General features: G+C 37.0%; 2 protein-coding genes across 7 annotated transcripts in view; one reads left to right on the top strand and one right to left on the bottom strand.

Moving 5' to 3' along the window:
- SMAP1 (small ArfGAP 1) overlaps positions 1–9,615 on the top strand; it is a 194,587-nt gene extending 184,972 nt beyond the window's left edge. For 4 of the 5 annotated variants that reach the window (XM_004044271.5, XM_055391427.2, XM_055391428.2 and 1 more), the window contains 4 exons: positions 101–225; positions 4,417–4,588; positions 5,488–5,795; positions 7,778–9,615. In XM_004044271.5, coding sequence (XP_004044319.1) covers positions 101–225; positions 4,417–4,588; positions 5,488–5,795; positions 7,778–7,912 — 740 coding nt within the window. In that variant the 3' untranslated portion in view covers positions 7,913–9,615. Of the gene's footprint in view, positions 1–100; positions 226–4,416; positions 4,589–5,487; positions 5,796–6,882; positions 7,269–7,777 lie in introns of those variants that run through there. The other variant, XM_055391429.2, reaches the window with a different exon arrangement.
- Positions 8,997–26,235, bottom strand: part of B3GAT2 (beta-1,3-glucuronyltransferase 2) — a 95,739-nt gene continuing 78,500 nt past the window's right edge. The window contains exons 3-4 of one of the 2 annotated variants that reach the window (XM_019029831.4): positions 9,430–9,578; positions 8,997–9,349 (exon numbers count right to left, since the gene is read on the bottom strand). In XM_019029831.4, coding sequence (XP_018885376.1) covers positions 9,263–9,349; positions 9,430–9,578 — 236 coding nt within the window. In that variant the 3' untranslated portion in view covers positions 8,997–9,262. Of the gene's footprint in view, positions 9,579–26,235 lie in introns of both variants that reach the window. The other variant, XM_019029830.4, reaches the window with a different exon arrangement.

Below are 26,235 nucleotides of genomic sequence, written 5' to 3' on the forward strand. Positions count from 1 at the left end.
TGTTCTTTTTTTTTAACCATATATCAATTTTTAAAATAATGCCATGTTTCAAGTAATTTAAGATATTCTACGTTAAGACGAGAATCTATATTCTTTTCAGATGGCCCTGCTGTGGCACCAGTGACCAACGGGAACACAACGGTGCCACCCCTGAACGATGATCTGGACATCTTTGGACCGATGATTTCTAATCCCTTACCTGCAACTGTCATGCCCCCAGCTCAGGTATGTGATAAGAATATGGTTTTATATGGTCGCTGCTTATTTCCTTTTTGAAAAGTTTCAAAATTTCAATTTTGGAAGAATTGTTTCTGAGCAGTAACTGATTTAAAAGTCTCCTGTTCTTTAGGCTAGAGTTTAGCAAACTAAGCCAGCAGCTTGTTTTTGCAAATAAAGTTTTATTGGCACACAGCCGCTCCCACTGGTTTAGGTACTGTATGTGGCTGCTTTCCTGCTACAAAAGCAGAGTTAAATATTAACAACAGAGAATGTATAGCCCACAAAACCTAAAATATTCACTGTCTTTAAAGTTCTAACCCTTGCTTTAGGGAAACAACAGTATTTAGAATGAACAAGTGGAAAAACCCTGACTACCTCAACTTTCCTGAGATCAACAAGGTCACTTACTTCAGAGCTTTTAAAACTGTGGCTGTTTGTAAATATTGACTGCAGAAGTTCTAGCAAATTTAGTACTGTCTTTTTAAAATAAAGGTAAAATGAAGGTAAATTATGTTTTAAGTTAGCCTTAAAATCTACCTTGCTTTTTTTTTAAGTGATTTTAAAAAAATCTAGAACAGTAATAATAATGATCAGGATATTTTAATAAAAGTATTAATGGTGAAGAAATTTTGAATTGCCTTCTTAACATTACATGGAATTTTTGTAATGTGAACTATATGAACTTTCAGGAAACAAATTACTCTTAAGCATACAACATTAAGATTCTATCTTAAGTTTATACTTTACAAATAAACAAGCAGTTTGTGCAGCATAATTTTTGAGATAAAATATTTCCTTTTCCATAGAAAAACTGAGTCAAATCTGAATTGTTCTGGTAGACAGTTTTAATAAGAAAAAGTCAATGTCTTATAAGGCTAGGAACATATTTCTGTTGCACATATTTATTGTTATTACGATAGTCATTATATAGTTACCATTAGAATGGAACAAGTAGATTTCTTAGGAATAATTAAATGGATCTTTATCAAAATTGTCTGCAGCAGTAGTGTTTATTTTCAGCAAAATAGCTTATTTTATGGCTTTGCCCCTTCTTCCCCTCCTGTAACACACATAAAAAAGAGAATATTGTTACTGTTATTTCAATTAAGATTAATTACCTTACAAACTGGTACAGGCATAGGTGTACATGTGACAAAATTGTCTAATATTGTGTCTTTGGAAAGAAGTATTTAGGATATTTGACAATCAGAATGTGAAAAGCCATTTATTTTTAGTCTAGCATTGTAGTGCGGCTGTTATACCTGCTAGACTTATTTAGCACTGTCACTGGGGTCTGACAGTTGCTTTGCAACTGCTTAAGAGAGTTAGATCCCACCTCTGAGGTTTCAGTGTACTTCACGTGTTCTGTTCTGTATTAAAGCAGCAAGTAGAACAATGCAGACTTCGTTTAATTCTTAAGCACAAGTAGTGCCATGACAAGGAGTGTAGCCTCTGGCTTTAAGAGGGGTGGCAGCTGGCCTTCAGACTTTAGGCATTCTGAGCATTACCTGGTAGGACATAGGGTTAATTTTTAAAATCATATCTAATACTTCTTTTGGAACACTGTTATGTTGAGCACTGGTTAGATTGTACAAGTTATGTTGAGCCCTGTAAAATATTTGGTGAACAGTAGTATCTTTCGTCTAAACTTCATGTAGAGATTAAAATCCAGACATATTTGGCCAGGCATGGTGGTTCACGCCTGTAATCCCAGCACTCTGGGAGGCTGAGGTGGGTGGATCACCTGAGGCCAGGAGTTCAACACCAGCCTGGCCAACATGGTGAAACCCCATCTCTCCTAAAAATACAAAAATTAGCTGGGCGTGGTGGCGTGCGCCTGTAATCCCAGTTACTCGGGAGGCTGAGGCAGGAGAATTGCTTGAACCCGGGAGGCGGAGGTTGCAGTGAGCGGAGATCACGCGATTGCACTCCAGCCTGGGGAACAAGAGTGAGACTTCGTCTGAAAAAAAAAAAAAAATCCAGACATATTTTCAAAATAATGCCTTTGAAAATGGGGGATGGTGCTGAAACTACAGATTCTATGCATATATGGCTACCATGTAATTTAGTCATTTTGGTGGGTTTTTAATATGTGAAGTTGAGCTCAAACTAGTTGTGGACACCAAGATTTTGAATTCTTCTGAACCCTGTATTCTTTCACTCCTTGTGTTATTTTCTGAGTATATACAAATTCTAGTAAAATATTTTCTAACTTATGAATATGAAATAGATTGATTTTACCATCTGCCTTACCTGTCTGGGGTCTAGTCTTTCTTAAAGGGGTTAGTTAGAAATACTTAGCTGACAGGAGTGTACCTGTGTTTTGGGGGCTGGAGAGGAACAGTTCCAGAGTCTTCATTGTTGACATGGAGAAACCCCTTTCCTGTTCTTACATATACATATACATATACATATACATATACATATACATATACATATACATATACCAACAGTACCTAGACATACACAAGGGCTAAGTCCTGTTTTTTCTTGGTTAAGCCCTTGGGTCCCAGAAGGCCAGAGAGCCTTCGATTAGATGCTCTGCAGCTTCCTGAAGTGTAAAATGAGAGGCAGAAGTTGTTTCCCTTTTATCCTGGGGTCGTAGTGCTGGCGAATGGAGCACCAGAAAGTAAGCGGACATTTGAGTGCTTACTAGTCCTGCTGATTGGTTTGGCTGTTTTTAGACTGTGTCCTTGTTGAGGTAGATGTTTCATATTATGATGTTTACAGTATGTGAATATTAGGCTGCTGTACTATGAGAGTGGAATCATAGCTTCCCAACATTTTGGGTTTTCTTATAGTTGTCTCTTATCCACAGGGAATAGACCCCAGGGCTTTCAGCAGACTTTTAGGTTGAACAGATACTAAGTGTGATAAAAAGATCACTTAGTGATGTAGTTGCTTTGTTTTATAAACAATATTAACAATAAACACCAAGTACTTAATCCAACCATTGTGCAGAACACTTTTGTGATCATTAAGCTTATCCCAAGTTTATAGGAGAGAGACTGAAAGGAGAAGTAAAGTAACATGTCTGAGTGTACCACAGAAAGTCATGGGGGCAGGCTCTAGTCCTGGCAGACAGGCTCCAGCCCATGCTCTTAGCTCTATGATCTGCTGCTGCTTCACTGGTAGCTTAGATATATTTTATTCAGGGGTATTGTGATATTTAGTATTCCATGATATCTAATTTCTTACATATTTGAATTTTTGGAAAATTAAGCGGCTTTTTGTCGCTTACAATTCTTGCTTAGTCATAAGATTCAAAATACTGTTCTGTGTAGTTTATAAGTACAATGTTTGGATGGTAACTTATTGCATGGTGTTCTAGGAGGACATTAAATGTTTGAATTTAATTTCCACTTGCAACTCACCTTATTCTGTAGTTTGAGAAGGATCAGCCAGCTTTTACGAGTCTTCATAGAATTCTTTGAAACTCTCTTCATATTCAAAACAAGTCCATATAACATGTGAATGTGATTTAATGTTTAATGACTACGGAGATGATTAAGGTTAGCAGTTGTGATTGTATAATAGTGTGTGCAAGATATGAGATTAAGTGAAAATGTTTTATATTAAATATCTACATGTTTATTTTTATTTGTGTTCATTTGCCCCCTTGTCCAAAAGTGAAGGGCAGGATATGTTCAGACAATAGATGGTCAAAGTTTTGCTGTACCTTCATTTCTGGATAGATTAGAAGCAGTCTAATATTGTAGTTAAAACTGATTAGATGTATAAAAATCCTATGATACAGGTTTTGAAAAGATAAAACCTTTTAAGTAGCCATTGCAAATCCTCTTACAGTCTGTTGTAGTTGTAGAAATGTTCTTTATTCCAAAGGATACCAGTTTCTTGAAGCGGTAGTTGCTATGGAGTGGTGGTCCTCTCATCTCTAACTATTGTTGAGCCCCAGGATTTGATGAGCAAAAACTTGGTGTCACCTTAGGTAGTAAATGCAACTTACTGTGAAAATGCTTCAGTCTACCTACATTAACAGATTCAAATTAAGAAGTACTGTCTTGATTGTAGATGTTTTTATATGGGCTTGTAAGTGATCCTCTTGAATGGCACCATTTTACCTTCTACAATTGTTTGATTCCTATCTAATTTTATAACTTTATTTGGATTTTAAGTAATGGATAAGATGCACTTTACTATGCAGAATTTGATAGCTTATTTTGGTGTTTGTCTCAGGGGACATCCTCTGCACCAGCAGCTGCAATCCTGTCTACAGTAACATCTGGGGATCTAGATTTATTCACTGAGCAAACTACAAAATCAGAAGAAGTGGCAAAGAAACAACTTTCCAAAGACTCCATCTTATCTCTGTATGGCACAGGAACCATTCAACAGCAAAGTACTCCTGGTAATGAATTTTGATATCTGCTTTCAGTGACATTACTAGAAGTACATCCTTTGTAATTATATAATAAGATCAATTATATATCTTTTATTGTTCCATGTAGTGAGTGCTTTTGTTGTTGCAGTTTATACAACTATGAAGCCGAAATGAATGAGCATTAGAATTAAAAAATTAAGAGGCATGTACAGGATTCACAGAACTTTATTTGGAATTAACAAGCTGTTCATAGATCACTAAATGTTGTTTCACAAGCTTATAGAACATGGATTATCTTTGATGAATTATTGAAACGATTTGCATGAAGTTTATGACTGCGTACAGTGTATTTTCTCTGCAGGTAAACAGTCTTGAGTTACCACATGGATTAAAAAAAATCTATGAATTTTTTTGTAATCATAACAAAATATTAGCATAAGGCTTATTGTTTACAGAGTTTTAATCTTTCACACCATTTCCTTTAAAATAATGAGCTGCATTTCACATGTGAGCTAAAATTGTTGGGCAGCCCACTACACCTATTGAAGCGAGATATAGTCAGCTCTCACTTCCCTGTTTCGTACTGGGGGACCAGTGGTACAAATCAGCAATGAAACAGTGTATGATGTCATGCTACATAGTTTGGTCTTCACAGTGGAAGATATTTTGTGTGGCTGTTGCATATGATTTACATTTCTTAATTAAATTTAGTCAGGTTAATAACTGATTTGTCTGCATCCTAGAAACAACCAGCTCTCAGGGTTTAGGTGTGGGTTGGTCTGAGTAGTAGGAGCAGCCAAACTGGAATTAAAATGTTTGCTGTGAGTAGTTCAGAAAGGCAATTTTTCTGTGATGATTATAGTATAGAGGTGAGTGCAACTACACGTGATAGCTCTGTCTTTATTCATTTTCTTTTTGTGGTGCAGGTGTATTTATGGGACCCACAAATATACCATTTACCTCACAAGCACCAGCTGCATTTCAGGGCTTTCCATCGATGGGCGTGCCTGTGCCTGCAGCTCCTGGCCTTATAGGAAATGTGATGGGACAGAGTCCAAGCATGATGGTGGGCATGCCCATGCCCAATGGGTTTATGGGAAATGCACAAACTGGTGTGATGCCACTTCCTCAGAATGTTGTTGGCCCCCAAGGAGGAATGGTGGGACAAATGGGTGCACCCCAGAGTAAGTTTGGCCTGCCGCAAGCTCAGCAGCCCCAGTGGAGCCTCTCACAGGTAGGGGTCATTTACTTTCTAGCTTCTCCCAAATCAAACCAGATTTATTTTCTAAATCTTATTTTTTTTTTTTTAAGTCTAGTGATCTGGCAGAAAGAATTCAATAGGGATAATATGTTATAGGGTCAAAAGTATCTATAAATATTATGAAGTTGTATCAGATAGACAAATGATGTGTTATTATCCCTATTTTAGAGTATTCTGTAAAAAAAAGGTTAAACGTCTTTCATTTCAAATTGTAATGTAACTGTAACGTGAACACCACTAATGGCCAGAAATTATCTCAGGCATCATGAGACTCCCTCTCTGTCACCTCTGAGATTAGCACTAAGCTTTATCCAGCTTGCTGGTGGGACATTTTTACAGTCCACTTAGACAACTTAGCTTCACTAATAATTTTAGGATCTTTTATTAGAAAATAAAAATCTAGCCTCATATTCTCAAAGCACTATTTTATGAGGGATCTAAGGCTATTTTTCAGGTCGGATGATTACTGCCCCATGGCTCTGTAAAAATTCTTTTTGTTCAAAAACTTTTGTAAAGTTGCATTTTCTTTTTACATACCCTATAATGACTTTTATGTTTAAAAAGAGTACAAAAAGACTCAATTCCCATAAGGTGTGAACCAGACATCCCCTCATATTATAAAATCCTATTTCTACCTAAGTTAGAGCTGAGATAGAACATTTCTATTTCAGGTGCTGTGTTCTGACTTTTCTCTAGCTGCATAGACAAAGGCTCTTAGAGAGGTTCATGCTCCCACTCTTCTTCCTTTTACACTTCCCATTGATGTTCCTCCAGCATTTTGGCAATCTTGGTTTCTGTTTGGTCACTTGTTTTACCTTTAGAGCATTCAGGGAATAGTCTAGAGTGATTTCTAACATTAGCACAATCACTATATATCCCAGTTAATTTTGCTACCACCATTTACAAGAATATAGGTAAAACATTGGTCTCTACCCGCTGGGAATCTAAAAAATTGTATGTGCTAAGTGTCAGTCACATGGTCAACATGCTGAAGCACACCCAGCTCAGGTTAAGGTGCTAGATGAACCAGGAAGGAGTTAATACTGGCTCTTACTTCCAGATAATGCAGAAGGGTGATGCTGTTCTCCAGCACTCCATCAGTGCGGTCTACTGGCCAACGACAAGGTGGTTAAAATGTCCTTTAGTAGGTATGAAGATGTGATCTGCTTCTTCAGACACTTATGCCTGATTAGTGATGTAGTTTATGTTAGTGTCTTTGAAACTGTAAATAAGTCAAATGTATTAAATTAAGAACACAGTCTAACTCTGAGTGTAAGTTTTAAACCCACTCACTATATGGTAAATCTTGCCTTTCCTTCTCTTATCACCAATTTTGGAAGTAAGAGAATCACAGGGTTAAGATGCTTATATATATATTTGACTCCAGTCTTGAAGAAAAATACATGTAATCTTATACTTTATTGCATACAATGAAAATAAATTTTAGATGTTTATGTTGTTAGATCAGCGAGAGAAATAAATGCTTTATGACCATTTTAAAAATATTTAGGAAGTATATAAGATTTTAATTAATGGAGAATAATATGGAAGTATATAAGATTTTAATTAATAGAGAATAATATCTATCATACAAAGTTTATAGGATAATTTTAGACTATTTTACTTCCTAAAATTTTCTTACTCCTTAGTAGTTAAAGCACAATATCCTAGTGTAGGTGAAAGTTAGAGTAGCGGACTCATTAAAATCCCAAGATCGCTTTGGTAGTTTTTTTTAAGTTGTGGGTAATCTTTGGGGAAACTGTATCTAGAAAGTAGATTAAGAAGGGAACAAAGTAGCTATTTGCTTTAAGAAATATTTGTATGGTACTCTGTTTTTATTCCAGTGCTTGGACTAGTGGTCACATTAATGAAAAAATGACCAACTGTGTGGCTAAAGAAACAAGAATTAAAAGTGAAGTAAGCCTCTTGAACTAAGCCTTTTATATGTTTCACAGATGAATCAGCAGATGGCTGGCATGAGTATCAGTAGTGCAACCCCTACTGCAGGTTTTGGCCAGCCCCCCAGCACAACAGCAGGATGGTCTGGAAGCTCATCGGGTCAGACTCTCAGCACACAACTGTGGAAATGAAAACTGCAATACAAGTTTCATCCAGAACTACCACCTGACATTCCTTGCTGAAACGCATCTAGTTCCCCTGTTTATTCATAGGCATATTTTTTTTCTTTTTACCCATTTGTTCATATTAAGAATGATCTGATTGACCGTGTTGGTCTGTACTGATTCAATTTGATGTGGTGAAAAGCAGGTTGATAAACCATTTTATGTCAAGGGCAGCTTTGCTCATATTTCCCATGATTTCATGTTATTTCCCATGATTTCATGTACTGCATTATTTGAGAAGCTGCTCAACTTGCTGCAAAATCAGTTTTCTTCTCAATAAAATTATAGCTCTAATGTTTGCATATAAGGGAAGTAGTTATCATGTTAGTAATACCTCTAATAGTATAAACCCCACCCCAAAATTAGCCAGTAATCCTGTAGGAAGGTACTGTATGATCAAATGTTTAATCATATAAATAGAATGTAAATGTCTCACTGAGCACTGTTTTCTAGTGTATCAAAATGCTTTTATTTCATCATTCACTTCACTGTGCTGTTGTTATGATGTGCTTAACAGGGAACGTGGTTAGTGAAAGGAAGATAAACCTGGATGTTACTCCAAAACTTCGTTTAATGAATGCTTAAAGAATTCAAATTTTATCTGCCTCTCTTGTAATTTGGATCTCTTCTTAATGTACATAGTGCTAACATGAAGACCTTTTTCTGCACTATATGCAAACAGGGTAACTAAAACAAAGCCACTTTCAATCTTCAATCCTTGAAGGTATATCCAGGTTTATGACAGTAATTGTGTTTACATTTTATGGTGCCTAGTATTGACAAAATGTTATTTCCCTATATTAAACATGACTCCATAGACCTTTTCATTTGTGGGTTTTTATTTCCTATGATGTATACTGCCACTAACCTTCCAGAAATTACTTAGTATTGCAAAGTCAGGAATCATCAGGAACGTTTAGCTGACAAAATACTTGTCTGTTTTAAAAACCTGTTCAAGTCTACCAACCTGTTCAAGTCTACCAATTATAAGGGCAAATTGGAGAAAAAGAAAAAATATATAATATACTCAGAGTGGTATCTTGCAGTATCGGCACTGTACAAAAAATCTTCCAATTTAGTTGTTGTAGAGAAAACATGCAGAACAAATGAAGACAAAACATACATTTTGTACCAACCATCCAATTAGCTTATGTTAACTGACAAGCTCCATTTAAACAGATGTCCATCAGATGACAAGAAAGGCTGCTGTACTGAAGTAAAACAAACAATACCTGAATGCTCTGTAGCCTAAACTCCAAACATCCTCTTCCATATGGATCCACTGGCTGGACAAACTGCACCAGTTGCTGCTTCAATTTATACCTCAATTTTCACTGTGTCCAGGTGGTACTTTGGCTCGTTGGCTAGATTAACCTTCTCTGTCCGAGTGTGCCACACGAGAACCTGAAGGGGAAGGAAATAGCTTGGGTAGCGCACTCTTCATGCTGACACTCGAGGTCGGGCAGCACAAGTGTAATGAATACCTTAGTGCAGTTATTTGCTTTCGGTTCCAGTTCTTCGACTGTTGTTATCTGTTTGAGAAAGTCAGATTCTTGCATCCCTGGCTGGGATCCACGACGCTTAAATACAGCTTTTGGATTGGACAAAATGACTTGAAGACTTACAGCAAATCCTTTGTGAAAAATAAAAAAAAAAGAGAGACTTTAAAATCCTGGTGTACTTCTCTTTTTTTCTGTATAATTTTGGTCACATCAAAACAGTTTTTAAAATACCTACTGTGTGTCAGGTCTTGGTTTACAAAGTTGAATAGGAACATTACCTGTATTACAGTCTCAAAGGAAAATCAGTCATTACAATATTTTACATTCCGTGTAAAATAAAGGTGTGCACAGGAGCATCTACGCAAAATAGGAAGTTTAGTCTGTTGATAATAAAGGGTGAATTTTATAAGCTGCTGTTTCACAGTGATCATCAACCCCCCACATTTGCCACTAGGAATAACTAAGAAATAAATGCAGCTGAAAAACATACATGCTTACCTAACTACACGTGGGGTATGAGACCACATGCCCAGCTCTCCTGCCTGCCCTGTAATATTAATTATGTATGCTTCCTTAAATCCAGCACTGCTTGGATTCATTTTGCATTTAGAAGAGGGAGCAACAGAAGTAAAGCCGATTAGCTGGAAAATGAATCATACCTAATTTTTAATCATCTGGTTTATATTTCTAATTTGGTTCAATCTAAAAAGGGTATGTGGGGCAGAAATCAGTGCAGGAGACATCAGGCCATCATCTGATAAAGTTTTTTTTGGTATTTCATTTACCAAAAATAAGTGTAAATTTTCTTCAATGGTTTGGTCATACGAAAAATCATTACTGGCTGGGCACAGTGTCTCACATCTGTAATCTCAGCACTTTGGGAGGCCAAGGCAGAAGGATCTCTTGAGCCCAGGAGTTCAAGACCAGCCTGGGCAGCATAATGAGACCCTGTCTCTACAAAAAATACAAAAATTAGCTGGGTGTTGTGGCACGTGGTGCGTGCCTATAGTCCCAGCTACTTAGGAGGCTGAGGTGGGAGGATTGCCTGAGCCTGAGGTTGTGACTGCAGTGAGCTATGACTGTGCCACTGCAACTCCAGCCTAGGCAACAGAATGAGGCCCTGTCTCAAAGAAAAAAGAATCATTCGTATTTAATCTGTAGTTTAACAAACTGTTTAAAGCTCAGCCATTGAAGCACTCTACAATTGTTTTTGCCATCTCAGCAAGTAATAATTGTTTTGAAGGTCTGAAGCCCTGGATCTCTTTTTCCTTAGTGACTAAGGTGATACTGTCAAGTCAGGCACCCTCCCAGAGTTGAAGCTCCAAGCACCAACCCACAAAACATTTCTCAGCAACTTTTGCCCTTCTCTACATTAAATGAGTTGATTTATGATTCAGTTTGCAAAGTAATACTAAATGATACCAGGTGGTAATGGAGGAGCTGTGAGAACACCACAACCACCATCCTCTCCAGATGCCAGACTGGGCCAGTCTCCTGTTCCAGACCCTGCTGCCTTTTGGAGAAAAGTTAACACTAAGCCACTTACAAACATAACATGGTACAGCAGGTGCTGAGTGAAGCAGAACAAAGAATCATAAAGCATTAGCTGTAGGACTAGCCCCAGTATCGATACCTCCACCAACCCTAAAGGGAGGGAGGTGGCACATTTTAGCAGAGAATAGTGGATTTGGAATTAGAAGCCTTTTGTTTTTGCCTAGGTCCCTGCCCCTGGGACACTGGCCAACTCATTTAACCTTTCTTGATTTTCTAACTTCCCCATTTCTTTATTTGCGAGAGAAGTGTAACACTTCAACTCAATGTTTGATGAAAAATTGAGGTATGGAAAGACTTCACTGACTGCAAAGCACTGTTCAAAAGATACTACAATATATAAATAAAAATACCATTGTCAGTGTGATCATGAGGGGCAGGTGATGCCAGCCACCATTTATGGCTGGAAGAATACTGGTTGACAGATTTAAAAGGTTTGGGAAAGTTCCAGGTAGCAAAGCCAGGACACCTACATGTGATAGCAACTCTGGTAACAAGTCCACAGCCTGCCTTAGACACAACTAGGACAACCACCAGACACCTCAACAAAAGCCAGAGGTTCAAATTGATACGTAGTGTCCTTTCCAACAGGTCAGATCAGATTTTAGTGTTAAAAGATTTCTTGCTTTTTCCCACATGCTTATAAATAAGCTTTATCCTTTTTTTTTTTTTTTTTTAAATTCAGATGAAATCCTACCCTTCTCAGTGATACTGAAACTCCTGAAACATTCTTCACATGGCTTCAGGCTACTGGTTGTATTTCCCCATTCTCTCAAAAACATGGGATCCAAATTGTGCAGAGGTGATTTCTGGAAATGATATGGAGCCACCTGGATCTGATTTCCTTCATTTTCCCCTAAGACTTTAACACATTAACCATCACGACCACTGAAGGATTCAGATTATTTCGTTGCTTTCCTTAGCACAGGAATATCCTTCCAGCGCTTCACACAGAACGACACGGCAAAATGTACAATTTACGTAAAGTTAACAGCCAGTTGTGAAGCTATACATCATTTTGCAGCAAGGTCTCCTTTCCTGGTGTCACTAGAGAATGGTGCGCATCTGAAAGGCCAGCACCCTGGAGACATGTTAGCGTGTGGCTCTCCACAGTACCCAAGTGTTTTTCTATTCTCTAATACAAAGGGGTGGAGGAGCACAATTCAGATGCCCCGCAATCAGCTAACGCAATTTCCTTTGCTCAGTGATCTCTTGAAAGGAAGCAGGTCACAGCTGGCAGGAGAGACTGCATGTTAACTAGGTCAACCCCTGGGTGACTTTTGGGGAATCTGACCCGCTGTGAAGCTGGGGGCAGACTTAAACAGTTCTCCCCTCTGAAATCACAGTAAAGGGAATCCTAAACCACTGATTTCCAACCTAAGATGTTTTCTTGGGTAATTCCAAGTATTTATACTTCAAGTATTATATCTTTCCTTTTTTAGTGAAATTCGTTATCTTTAAAGATGTTGGTTACTTTGGAGATGCTTACGAAAATCGTGGGAGTAGGATTTTCTGCCCTGGTCAGCTGAGTAAAAAAAAAAAATGCAAATAAAAATGATTGTTCACTGAGAAGGCAGGATTTCCTGACTTCTTCAGCAGAGCTAGGTGGGGAGGATACACAGTCACCCTCACCCTCTGTATCTGCAGATTCTGCATCTGCAGATTCAACTAACCTCAGATTAAAAATATCTGAAAATAAAACAAAAAAATGACAATACAACAAGAAATAATAGGGTTTTTTTGTTTTTGGAGACAGAGTTTCACTCTTTTTGCCCAGGCTGGAGTGCAGTGGCACAATCTCGGCTCACTGCAACCTCTGCCTCCTGGGTTCAAGTGATTCTCCTGCCTCAGCCTCCCGAGTAGCTGGGACTACAGACGTGGGCCTGGCTAATTTTGTATTTTTAGTAGAGACGGGGTTTCACTATGTTGGCCAGGCTGGTCTTGAACTCCTGACTTCAAGTTATCTGCCCCCCCCTCGGCCTCCTAAAGTGCTGGGATTACAGGCGTGAGCTACAGCACCCAGTCAAAATAATACAAGTTTTAAAGCTATATAGTATAACAACCATTTGCATGGCATTTGCATTGTATTAGGTAAGTAATCTAGAGATGATTTAAAGTATACAGGAGGATCTGCCTAGGTTATACGTAAACACTATATCAGGGACTTGAGCGTCCATGGATTTTGGTATGAGTAGCAGTCCTGAAACCAGTTCCCTATGGATACTCAGGAATAACTATTCCCTCTCAGGCAGAGGGATAGGGCCTACCTCCATATATGCTTACTGATTACTGAGTAGAAAATTTGTAAGACTTTAAAAGTCCAACAAGCTATTTCCATTTCTGGACAAAATTGCAATAGGGACTGGTTTTTCCTCACTTGTTTTAAATAACGAAAAGGCAGACAAAATGATTGAAAAAAGTTTCCAGACATTGGAAAAGAGGCACATGAGACAGAGATCTCTGAGAAAAGAGAAATGTGACCCCTACAACTGCCCCAGCTTCCTGCCTGAAGGATGTTTTCAGGCTACACCACAGGGAGGGGAACCCGGAAAGCTCTGCAGTCCCCTTGAATTGAGGAAACAACTGAGAATTTGAGGAGGCCAAGACAACTAGGATATGCAGGGTGGAGTACTAGAGAGGGAAGAACTCTGCTGATCTGTAGACAGCTCTCCTCAAGTCTTCAACTGAGTATGAAGAGCAAATGCTCACACAACTACCTCAGGCCAGGTACAGAACCACTGGCAAGAAGCAGGTGAATCAATTACTGGAGGGGACTAGTTCCCATTCTCAGTAGCCAGAGTGGAGCTACCTAGTAACAGCTAGAGCACCTGGAGGAGAACTTGGAAGGTTATCGTGCCTGTTGTAAGGTCAAATTGATTAGCCCTAAACTAGAGGCTGAGATGGTTTTGCCTAACAAACTTCAAAAGCAAGCCTGGAAAGGATCAAAATGTTTCCAAGTTAACTCAGTTGTGTCCCAGTACAAAGCTCAAGAATACATATGTATTTATAATATAGTATAACATTACATATATGTGTGTTTTTATGTATGGTTGTGTGTATACATATATGTCTCTCTCATCCAGTATCCAGCAACATAAAATTCAAAATGCCTGATGCCCAAGTCACCTCAGTGATGAAAAATACAGTGTCTGAGATGAAAAATACATTGGATGGGATTAGCAGCAGAGGAGACACTGCAGAATGAAAGCTGAGTAAACTCGAACACATAATGATAGAAACTACCAAAACGAAACAGAAAAGGCAACACCAACACACACACACTGTACAGAGTCACAGGAACAGAGTCAAAGGTGAATGAATGAGGCAGACAGGGAAAAAAATTTGAAGAAATGACAATTGAAAAATTTACAAACTTGAAAACTCAGGAAAGATATGTAAGACTTAAATAACATTTTCAACTACACCTAAATGACATTTATAGAACACTCCACCCAACAAGAGCAGAATACAATCTTTTAAAGTACACATGGAACATTATCACGATAGACCATAGTCTGGGCCATAAATCTGTCTCAATACATTTAAAATAATTTAAATTGTACAAAATATGTTTTCTGACTACAGTGGAATTAAAATAGGTATCAGTAATACAAAGATATCTGGAAAATATCCCAAATATTTGGAAACTAAACAATATAATTCTAAGCAAAATACAAACCAAAGAAGAAATCAAAAGGGAAATGATAAAGTGGTTAACTGAATGAAAATGAAAACAAGACATATGAAAATGTGTAGGATACATCTAAAGGAGTGTTTAGATGGGAAATTAGTTTTTAGAAAACATTAAGCACTTACTGGATAAGAAAGGTCTGAATTCAATAACCTAAGCTCCTACCTTTATAAATTAGAAAAAGAAAGCAAATGAAGCCCAAAGTAAATGGAGAAAAGGACTATACTAATAGATATAAGAGCAGAAACGACTAAAGTAGAAATAGAAAACAACTGAGAAGATAAGTGAAATAAAAACCTAGTCATTTAGGAAAAAAAAGTTAATAAAATTGATAAACTCTACCCATGCTTATCAGGAAAAAGAGAAGATATAAATTACCAGCCTCAGAAATGAAAGAGATAGGTTCTACAAACCTTAAAATGATAATATGGGGCTATTATAAGCAACTTTTTATGATAGTAAATTTGACAACTTAGATCAAAATAGAAAAATTCCTTGAAAGACAAGCTACAAGCCTCCCTCATGAAGAAACAGATAATGTGAAATAGCCCTGTATCAAACAAATTAAGTTTATAATTAAAATCTTCCACACACATACACACAACCCTCCAGGACCAGAGAGTTTCACTGGTAAATTCTACCAAGCATTTAAGGAAGAAATGACAGCAATTTCTACATGAATTTTTCTAGAAAATAGAAAAGAAGGAAATCTTTCTCAAGTTATTCTGTAAGACCAGCATTGCCCTGATACCAAAACCAGACAAAAACATTACAAGAAAACTACAGACTAATAATCCTCATGATCACAGAAAAATTCTCAAAATTTTAGCAAATCAAATTCAACAATAAAAAGACAATAAATCATGACCACTTGAGGATTATCTCCAGATTGCAATGTTGGTTTAAAATTTCAAAATCAATCAATGTAATTCACCATATTAGCAGACTAAAAAAAAAAAAATCTGACTATCACAATAGCTGGAGAAAATGCTTTGACAAAATCTAACATCTAGTCATAATGAAGAGAAGAAATAAAAGCCTCTCAGCAAACTAAGACTAGAAGTGAACTTTCTCAACTTAATAAGGGCATCTACAAAAATACCTAATGCCAACATTATACTTAAGGGTGAAAGACTGAGTGTTAAATCCCTGAAGATTGGAATGAGGCAAGGATGGCTGCTCTTGACTTTTATTCAACAAAGTCCTGGAGATCCTGGCCATTTAAATAAGGCTCCCACCCCCACAAAAAAGGCAGAAATATTGGAAAGGAAGAAGTACAGCAAGCCTCCTCTTCTTCCTTCAGCCACAGTTAACAGTATCAATAGTGCTTCTCAGTTCTTCTATTGTGTAAGTATCAATTTAGCCTCACCTCCATAGGCTCATCCCACTGCCACATTCTCTTTTCTCCAACTATACATCATCTAATCTCAGCAAGGCTGTTACAAATAAGAACTAGTTCCAGTTTCTAAACGATGACTTTTGGCAACAAGACTTTTATAGTTTGGCCACAAGAAAGATACTAACAGCTTTTTCTGTGTAATAATCACTCTGGGTAGTTGTCCTAGAGTATTGGGCTCTTGACACATGTTTAGTGTTACCAATAGCTATCAGGTAATTTCAAAAGCCTCTCTTTCCCCCCCACGTTAAACAATAAGAAAAAGAGATTTCAACTTTCATATTAAAAAGTATATACACACAGTGCAGTCATGGAACTTGCTGGAGGAAGAAAGATATGTGTGGGACCTCCTCTAATTCTGAGCTGGCCAACTCTCCTTTCATACCTCTTCCCAGCAAAGCATACACTGCCTTTTGGAATGTTGTGTGTTTCCACCTTTCCTGCCCACCACCCCTCCTTACTGAGATATAATTCACATATATTAAAACTTGTCCTTTTATACGGTATGATTAAGTGGGGTTTTAGCATATTCATAACTCTGGGAACCAATTTTTGAGAAGACTTTTTTTTCCCATTGAACTGTCTTAGAACCTTTGGCAAATATCAACTGACCATAAATGATTTATTTCTGCACTGTCAGTTCTATTTCATTAATCTATATGGCTATCCTTATGTCAGTACCACACTGTATTACTGTAGTTTGCTTTCTTTAAGTTGAGACAGGGTCTTCCTATGTTGTCCAGGCTGGTCTCAAACTCCTGGGCTCGAGGGATGCTCCTGCCTCAGCCTCCTGAGTAGCTGGGACTACAAGGCGCATGTCGCTCCTTCTGGTGAAGGCATTATTGTAGTTTTATGAGTTTTCAAATTGGGAAGTATAAATCCCCTAACTTCTTTCTGAGTTCATCACTTTCCATATCAATTTTAGAAACACATACCTTGTCAATTTTTACAAAAAGGGCAGCCAGAATTTTGATAAAGATTGCATTGAATCTGTAGATTAATTTGGGGGAATATTGCCATTTTAGCAATATTAAGTCTTCTGATCCATAACAATATTAACTCTTCTAATCCATGAACATATCTTTCCACTTATTTAGTTCTTCATTTCAGTGATATTTTATAGTTTCCTGTGTAAGTCATACTTTATTACTAAGCATTTTATTATTTCTGACACTACTGTGAATGAAATTTTCTTACTTTAATTTTCAGATTGTTCATTGCTAGTGTATATAAATACAATTGATTTTCATATATTGATTTTGCATCAATGCAGTCTTGCTGAACTCATTTAATTAGCATTAACAGTTGTGTGTGTTCATCACTGGCCATCAGAGAAATGCAAATCAAAACCACAATGAGATACCATCTCACACCAGTTAGAATGGTGATCATTAAAAAGTCAGGAAACAACAGGTGCTGGAGAGGATGTGGAGAAATAGGAACACTTTTACACTGTTGGTGGGACTGTAAACTAGTTCAACCATTGTGGAAGTCGATGTGATTCCTCAGGGATCTAGAACTAGAAATACCATTTGACCCAGCCATCCCATTACCGGGTATATACCCAAAGGATTATAAATCATGCTGCTAGAAAGACACATGCACATGTATGTTTATTGCGGCACTATTCACAATAGCAAAGACTTGGAACCAACCCAAATGTCCAACAATGATAGACTGGATTAAGAAAATGTGGCACATATACACCATGGAATACTATGCAGCCATCAAAAATGATGAGTTCATGTCCTTTGTAGGGACATGGATGAAGCTGGAAACCATCATTCTCAGCAAACTATCGCAAGGACAAAGAACCAAACACTGCATGTTCTCACTCATAGGTGGGAATTGAACGATGAGAACACATGGACACAGGAAGGGGAACATCACACACCGGGGACTGTTGTGGGGTGGGGGGAGGGGGGAGGGATAGCATTAGGAGATATACCTAATGCTAAATGACGAGTTAATGGGTGCAGCACACCAGCATGGCACATGTATACATATGTAACAAACCTGCACGTTGTGCACATGTACCCTAAAACTTAAAGTATAATAATAATTAAAAAAAAGGAAAAAAAAAGAGTTTTCCTTTTCAACAAAGAGATGTCCAAACAGCCATGTAAATAAACCCTCAAGAAAATCTCTTAAAAACAAACAAACAAGCAAACAAAAAAACAGTTGTGTGTGTGTGTTCTTTAGGATTTTTCTATGTAAAAGATCATGTCATTGATAAATGGAGACAGTTTTACTAATGCCTTTACAATCTGGATGCCTTTTATAAGCTATAGTGCAATGGTGTATACAAATGGGTAGAGGGGTCATCTTGTCTTATTCTTGATCTTAGGGAAAAAGCTTTTGGCATTCAACTATTAAAAATGTTAGCTGTGAATTTTTCATAGATATGCTTTATCAAATAAATGAAGTTCCCTCCTATTCCTAGTTTATTGATCTTCTCTCTAGTGTTTTTATCATGAAAGAATGCTGAATTTTGTCAGGTACTTTTTCTGCATCTACTGATATAATTGTGCAGCTTTTGTTCTTTATTGTATTGATATGGTGTATTACATTGATTTACTTTTATATTTGAAATAATCTTATATTCCAGGGATAAATCTTACCTGCTCATGGTGTATATTCCTTTTTATATGTTGCTCAATTCACTTTACCAGTATTTTTTTTTAAGGATTTTTGCATCTGTATTCAAAAGGGATATAGGTCTGTCTGTTTTTTTTTTTTTTTTTCTTTTCTTCGTGATGTCTTTGGTTTTGGTATCAGGGTAACATTGGCTTGGTAGAATTCCTTCAAAAGTGTTCCCTTCTATTTTTTGAAGGATTTGTGAAGAATTGGTAATTCTTCTTTAAATGTTTGGTAGAAGTCACCAGTCAAGCCATCTGAAAATGGGCTTTTCTCTGAGGGAAGTTTTGTTGATTATTAATTCAATCTCTCTGTTACAGGCCTATTTAGATTTTTTTGAGTCAGTTTTAATAGTCATTCCAATAATTTGTCCATTTTCATATAGGTTATCTAATTTGTTGCAATACAATTTTTTAAAGTATTCTCATAAAATTTATGTAAGGTTGGTATTAATATTTGTGCTTTCATTCCTGATTTTAGTAATGTAAGGCTTCTCTCCTTTTTCTTGACAGTCTAACTAAAGGTTTCCCAATTTGTTGGTTTTTAAAAAACATTTTTATTGATTTTCTTATATTGTTTTTATATTCTGTATTTTTCTCTAATCTAGTAACTTCCTTCTGCTTATTTTGAGTTTACTCTTCTTTTTCTGTTTTTTTTATGGCAGAAGGTTAGGTTATTGATTTGAGATCTTTCTTCTTTTTAATGGAGGTATGTGAAGCTATAAATGTCCTGCTAAGCACTACTCTGGCTGTACCCCCATAGGTTTTCATATGTTGTTTTTCCATTTTCATTCTCTTCAAAATATTTCCCAATTTTCCTTGTGATTTCTTAACAAATTGATTTTTTTTAGGAGTGTGTGTATAATTTCCATATATTTGTGAATTTCACAAACTCCTTTCTGGTATTAATTTCTGATTTCATTCCAGTAAAAACCAAGACCATACTTTGTGTAATTTTAGTTATTTTAAATTGTGTCCTGCTTTATGGCCTAAGATGGTCTATAATCTTGGAGAATGTTCCATTGTGCCTTTGAGAAGAAAGTGTATTCCGTTCTTGTTGGGTGGAGTGTTCTATAGATGTTTGTTAGATCTAATTGATTTACAGTGTTTTTCAAGTCTTCTATCCCAGTTGATCTATCTAGTTGTTCTGTCTAGTATTGAAAGTGGGATGTTGATAGTTGCAATGATTATTGATGAATTATTTTTTCCTTCAGTTTTGTCATTTTTGTGTATTTTGGAGCTCTGTTGTAAGTCACGTATATGTTTATAGTTATATCTTCTTGACAGAGTGACCCTTTTCTCATTATAACTCTTTTTTTGGTCTCTAGTAACAGTTCGTCTTAAAGTCTATTTTGTCTGGTGTTCATATAATCATTCCCGTTCTTTTTTTTTTTTTTTTGGTTACTGTTAGCATGATATATACTTTTTTCTATTCTCTTGCTTTCAATTTATTTGTGTCTTTGAATCTAACATGTTTGTCTTGTAGACAGCATATAGTTGGATCATTTTTATACATCCTGTCCATCTGCCTTTTGATTGGGTTTTTTATCTACTTATGTTTAATGTAATTACCAATAAATTGATTTACATTTGTCTTTTTGAAGTTTGTTTTCTACATGTCTAATGTCATTTTATTCCTCTATTTCTCTATTACTGCCTTGTTTATTATTAAACAAATGTTTCCTAGTGTACGATTTTAATTCTCTTGTCATTTATCATTTGAGTTATTTTCTTAGGGGTTGCCATGGGGATTACAATTAACATTTCAGTTTCTAACAGTTTAGTTCAGATTAATACCAACTTAATTTCAACAGGATAAAAAAACTTTGCCCCTACACAGATCCATTCTTTGCCCCTCATTTGTGCTATTATTGTCATAAAAATTATATCTTTATACATTTTGTGCTCCTCAAACCAGATTTCTGATGACTGGTTTATGTAGTTGTTTTTCAAAACAGGAGAAAAGAGCTATAAAGATTACATTTATACTGCCTTTCAAAATTACCTATGTAGTTACTTTTACTAGTGTTCTTATTTGTTCATGTGGATTAGAGTTCCCGTCTAGCATCCTTTCACTTTTGCCTAAAGGACTCCTTTGAGTATTTCTTGTAGGGCACATGTGCTAGCAATGAATTTTCATGGTGTTTGTTAATTGGGAATATTTTCATTTCTCCTTCATTTTTGAAGGATAGTTTTGCTGGATACAGAATTCTTGGTTGATCTTTTTTTTTTTTCCTTCCAGTACTTTGAATCTGTCATCCCACTGCCTTCTAGCCTCTGTGGTTTCTGATAAGAAATCAGTCTTTGTTAATAAACAAAGGCTTATTAAAGAGCCTTTGTTAATCATATTCACTTTTCTTTTGTCACTCTCAAGATTCTCTTCATGTTTGGCTTTCAACTGATTATGATGTGTCTAGGTATGAATCTCTGAGTTTATCCTACTTGGAATCCACTGAGCTTCCTCGATGTTTAATGTTTTTCATACAGATTTGGGAAGTTCTAACTTTTTTTTCAAATATTCTTTTTGCCCCTTTTTCTCTCTTTTTCTACGACTCATAATACGTATATTAGTATATGTGAATAATAAGACTATGAGGCCCTGTTCATTTTTCGTCATTCTTTTTTCTGTTCCTTAAACTGGATCATATCAATTTACCTATGTTTCAAATTCACTAATTCTTCTGCCTGCTGAAACTGCTTTGAGCCCCTCTATTGAATTTTTTGTTTTTATTAGTGTACATTTCAACTCCAGCATTTCTATTTGGTTCTTTTTTAAAAATATATAATTTCTATCTCTTTATTGATCTCTATTTGTGAGACATCATTCTCCCGTTTTTCTTTAGCTATTTAGACATGGTTATCTTTAGTGGACTCCATATATTTAAAATATCTGATTTAAAGTTTTTACCTACCAAATATAATGTCCAGACATTTTCAGGGACAGTTTCTATCAACTGCTTTCTTTTTTGTGTATTGGTCATGCTTTCTTGTTTATTTGCATGTCTTGTACTCTTTTGCTGAAAACTGGACATTTGAAATAATATAATGTGACAACTCTGGAAATCACATTCTCTAAGGTTAGTTGTTCTTTTATTGTTGTCATTATCGTTTTAGTGACTTCCTTGAACTAACTTTGTAAAGTCTGTGTTCTTTGCTGAGTGTGGGCAATGAAGTCTGTGTTCAGTTAGCTTAGAGATCAACTAAATATTGGACATAGATTTCCTTAAATGCCTGGAACCAGAGTCTCTCAGTCTTTGCCAAGATGCTCTGTGTCCATTTGGGCATGTTTCAACACTCAGCCAGGCAATGTACAACTGCCTTAGTTTTCACTTCTTGATTGCACAGGGGCTCACAGTACTAAGAGGGGAAAACTGAGGGCTTTGTAAGGATTTTCTTGAACAAGCACATAGCCCTGGGCATGCATACAGTCCTACACATCCACAAGGCCTTCCAGAAATATGTCAGAGCTTTTCAAATGCCCCTATGGAATGAAGTTTTTTGCTTAGCTTGTTTGCCACAACTGTTATTGCCTCAGGGAGCTGTGATGGTAAACAATCACCACAAGCTGTTTTTGACAAATGCCCCCAGGGAAAAGGCTGTTTGGTGAATGAGGTCAAATAAAGACAAGCCTTGTGAATAGGGTTTTCTAGGGAATTGCTGGACAGATCACATAATGACAATTCTCTTAGAATGGAGCTCTGAATGAGTTCCAACCCTGTTCTGCCCTTCTAGTAACTGCCTATGCTGCTGGTTTTCACCACAATTACAGGGCTGTTGGTTTTCAAAGCTACCATGGAGGAAATGGAGAGAAGGGGATGGAAATAGGGCAAATTGATATACTACAATACTGCTCTTACCAAGATTTAGCCTTTTTTTTAAAAAAAAAAAACAAAACTCCCCAGATTCTTGCATACTTTTAGCTAATTTCCGTATTTCTTAAAAAGTTGACTTTGACAAATTTTGCCAGTGTTCTCGTTGTTTTTATGGATGAGAATATTCAGAAGTCCTTACTCTGTCATTCCCAATGACATTACTCTTTTTGCAACCCCAAATCCCAGTACCACATTATAGGTAAGTATAGAAGAAAAAGAAAATACTGTAATGTAGGGTTTGATGATTGAAAACAGAAAACTGCTACTTAACTACTTTTTTTTCCCCCGGCCCTGTACTTTCCAGCCCTGGCATCTCAAAACTATCCAAGTGAGAAACAAATGTGTTAGTAAAATTGATTTAGGAATCATTTCCACTAGATTTAAATCAAATATAGAAAGCAGAAAAGAAGGCTATATAAAGGAATGTTTCCTTTGCTTATTTACTATTCCAAATTGCCACTGTTTCCTGCAAGTGTTCCTTTATAATTTTCATGGCTTTAAGACTGAATGCTCATATGTCATGAAGTGTTCTTTCACAGCCATGATAGATTTTCTTCCAAATCTACCCTTTCCTACCGAGTAAACAGAACCGTAGCTTCCCGCATTTACTTCCAATTATAATTTAGAATTATTTTCTTCTGGTGTGGAAGAAGAATGACAAAGCATGCCTTGGTTGTTAAACAGGTCTGTTAATCTGCTGACTACTGACTGAAACTTTATAATTGCTTCAAGGTGAAACTTAAGTAAAAGTCTAATTTTAAAAATTCCTCAAAAGGTATTTAGCAGTCATTATTTTCCATGGAAAAAAGTGAAACACTCTGCATTTCCAAGAAGTGTTCTTTATTTAATCTATAAACAATTGATTTAAATCTCTACTCTGAAAAAACTATCATAGAAAACTGAATCTTCTAAGGAAACAATCAGGATGCTGAGCAAGGATGGAAAATCTGATCCTAATAACCAAACATAATATAAAGGGGTTTAATTAACTGAATACGGAAAATATCCATGAATTATTTTTTAGTGGGCACAACTAACACTGAAGTTTAGAACCAAAAAGACTCTGATGGGAAATAAACCCATCAGAGTTTACTTGTATATGCTGGGCATGGCAGAGTCAACATGCTTGACATGGCCTGGGTAAGAGGCCATGGTACTACTGAATTGGTCAAACTAAGCCACTCTAGTCCAACCCAGAAAATATAGCAGAGCATGGTGAAGAAGGTACTTATTCCCCAGTCCTAGTGAAATAATTTTTTAAATGGTAGCTCTTCAGGGATTCACTAATGAAGCTATTACATCACCTCCTAGTTTCACATGGAAGCTATGTTGGTTTCTGACTGGAAATCTTCAGAGTTTCCTAAAAACCTATTTTAATGAAATAGTGTGGCGGTGAAGGACGGTAGTTGAGTAAAGGCTTGTAACTTGGAGGGCTTGAATTCAAATCCTTACTCTGCCATCTACTATTAAAGTGACTCAGGAAGGTACTTTCACTGTTCTGTGCCTTGGTTTACACAAATGTAAAATGCAGATAGCTATCATATTATATGGTTATTGTAAATCTTAAATGAATATATGTAAACAAATATTTACCTGGAAACATAGTAAGCATTCTTTGTAAAGCATAATCATTAAAAAAGAGCATTCTTATTCACCAATCTAAAGGATGTTATCTTTCATTTTTCATCTACCTTTTGATATTATTCACTCATTCAGAAGCTCTTTAGGGGCCCATTGCTGGTTTTCAGTATTGGTAACACAATACTGAATGTGGTCTCTGCCCTCTGGCAACTCCTAGTTTAATTAGAAGAACAGATATGGGCACAGCTGTGCCACAGATGCTATAAAAGGTGTAAGTACAGAGCTTTGGGAGCACAGGAGTTGGAGAAGCAAACGCTATCTGACTAGAATGAGTAAGGGCTTTGGAGACACTGAAATCTGAGAGGGACTTTGAAGCATCCATGTAGAGGAAGGGAGAGTTGTGAGGCCAAGTCTTAGGCTGGAGCAGCAATGATGGGTGACAAGGCTGTCAAGCTGCTTGTGCCCAGGACTCTGCACCCTACTCTGTGGCAGGCAACCTTGGCTCCAGATTGTAATCAAAAGTCAATTTTAGGAAAATTTCTCTGGCAGCAGTACAGTAACTGCCTGAGGTAGAGAGACCAGCAAAGTGTCTGCTGCACTAGATGGTCCAGGTAAGAGCAGACAGATGGGCCCCATCGGGGGTGTTCAGCACAGGTACAGAGAGTGCTGGAGAAGGTCACCAGTGCAGGCCTGAACACTGGGACAAAGAAGGAGCTTACATCAGAACCTGGAAGGCATTTCACTCTTTCACCCAAGACACAAAAGAGAAGGAGCAGGATTGGGGTGGTCCAACTCTCACTCCATGGCCAGGCAGTTTTCCCCCGACCCTCTGCCTCTTCTGCAGAGCTATGGGTTCTTCCTCGACATTTCCCGTAGGCTCTCTTACCATCAACTCCTGGTCTTAGGTACCTAGAATAACCTGTACGCTCTCCTCTGTACAGGTTTTTCTCCTTCTCACTCCTTCAAAGGGGCTTCTAACAGCGCTGATGGTTTCTGCATGCAAAATCCTGCAGCCAAATCTTACCTTACATTGGCTTTGAACCTTGGTGTGGCCTGAAGATATGTTCAGGCCAAGACTGACATGAATGTGGTGGCGGCGGGGGTGGAGCTGCTCAAGGCACCTGCCTGTAAGACTGTCCACGCTTCCCCACTTTAAAAAGAACTGTGGGTAAAACACACTGTCCTAAGGTACAAAGGCATAGATACCTGAGATTCAATTTCAGCTTGTGTTTCCATAAGCCAGCCATGACCTTTGTAATCCTGTGTTCCTCCCTGCAAATGCTGATGGGGAAGCACAGGGAGAGACTGGCCAGGGACCAGGCTTCTGAGCAAGGATCAAACCATCCATGCTTCTCCAGCCCTGCTGTCAGTTTACCTCTGGTCACCTACTTATCAATAGATCTAACTCCACTTTTTAATTATCATTATTATGTAATTTATTGTTAGTTTCTAGTGTAGTGCTTTGAGCCTATACAAGCACTTTTTTAAGGTTTTATGGCCTGATACAGTTTCAATTTTTATAAATGTTTCATGAACACTTGAAATAAAGGTATATTCTGTGTATACCGAGTACAGCATTTTATATATAATAATTAGATCAAGTTTTTTATATATTCCATTTTCTACAGCCTTTTGTCTACTTAAATCTGTCAGATTTAGATAAGTGTGTTAAACATGTCTACTATGATTATGGTTTTGTCAAATTTTCTATTTTTATCTATGTCTGCCTTTAGTTTTTGGACTCATTGATAACTCATACACAATGGCTGATGAATGCTGTACTTTTGTGGTATACATAGTTTCCGTCAATACAAAATGTTCCTCTCCTTCTCATTCAATATTTTTGTCCTTGACTTCTGCTTTGTTCAACATGAATGTGAACACTCCTGCTCTTTTGTTGTCTGTCCTTCCTTAGGATACTATAGTTTATCTCTTTATTGTCCATCTCCATCACATTCTTATGTGTCTTTTATATGAGATATAGCTTTGCTGCTGTGTTTTATTTAGAGCAATTTAATTTTTTTCACACTTAGTGTGGTTATCATGTTTGGTTTTATCTTA

This window comes from Gorilla gorilla, chromosome 5, assembly GCF_029281585.2.
Source record: "Gorilla gorilla gorilla isolate KB3781 chromosome 5, NHGRI_mGorGor1-v2.1_pri, whole genome shotgun sequence".
Taxonomy (NCBI): Eukaryota; Metazoa; Chordata; class Mammalia; order Primates; family Hominidae; genus Gorilla; species Gorilla gorilla.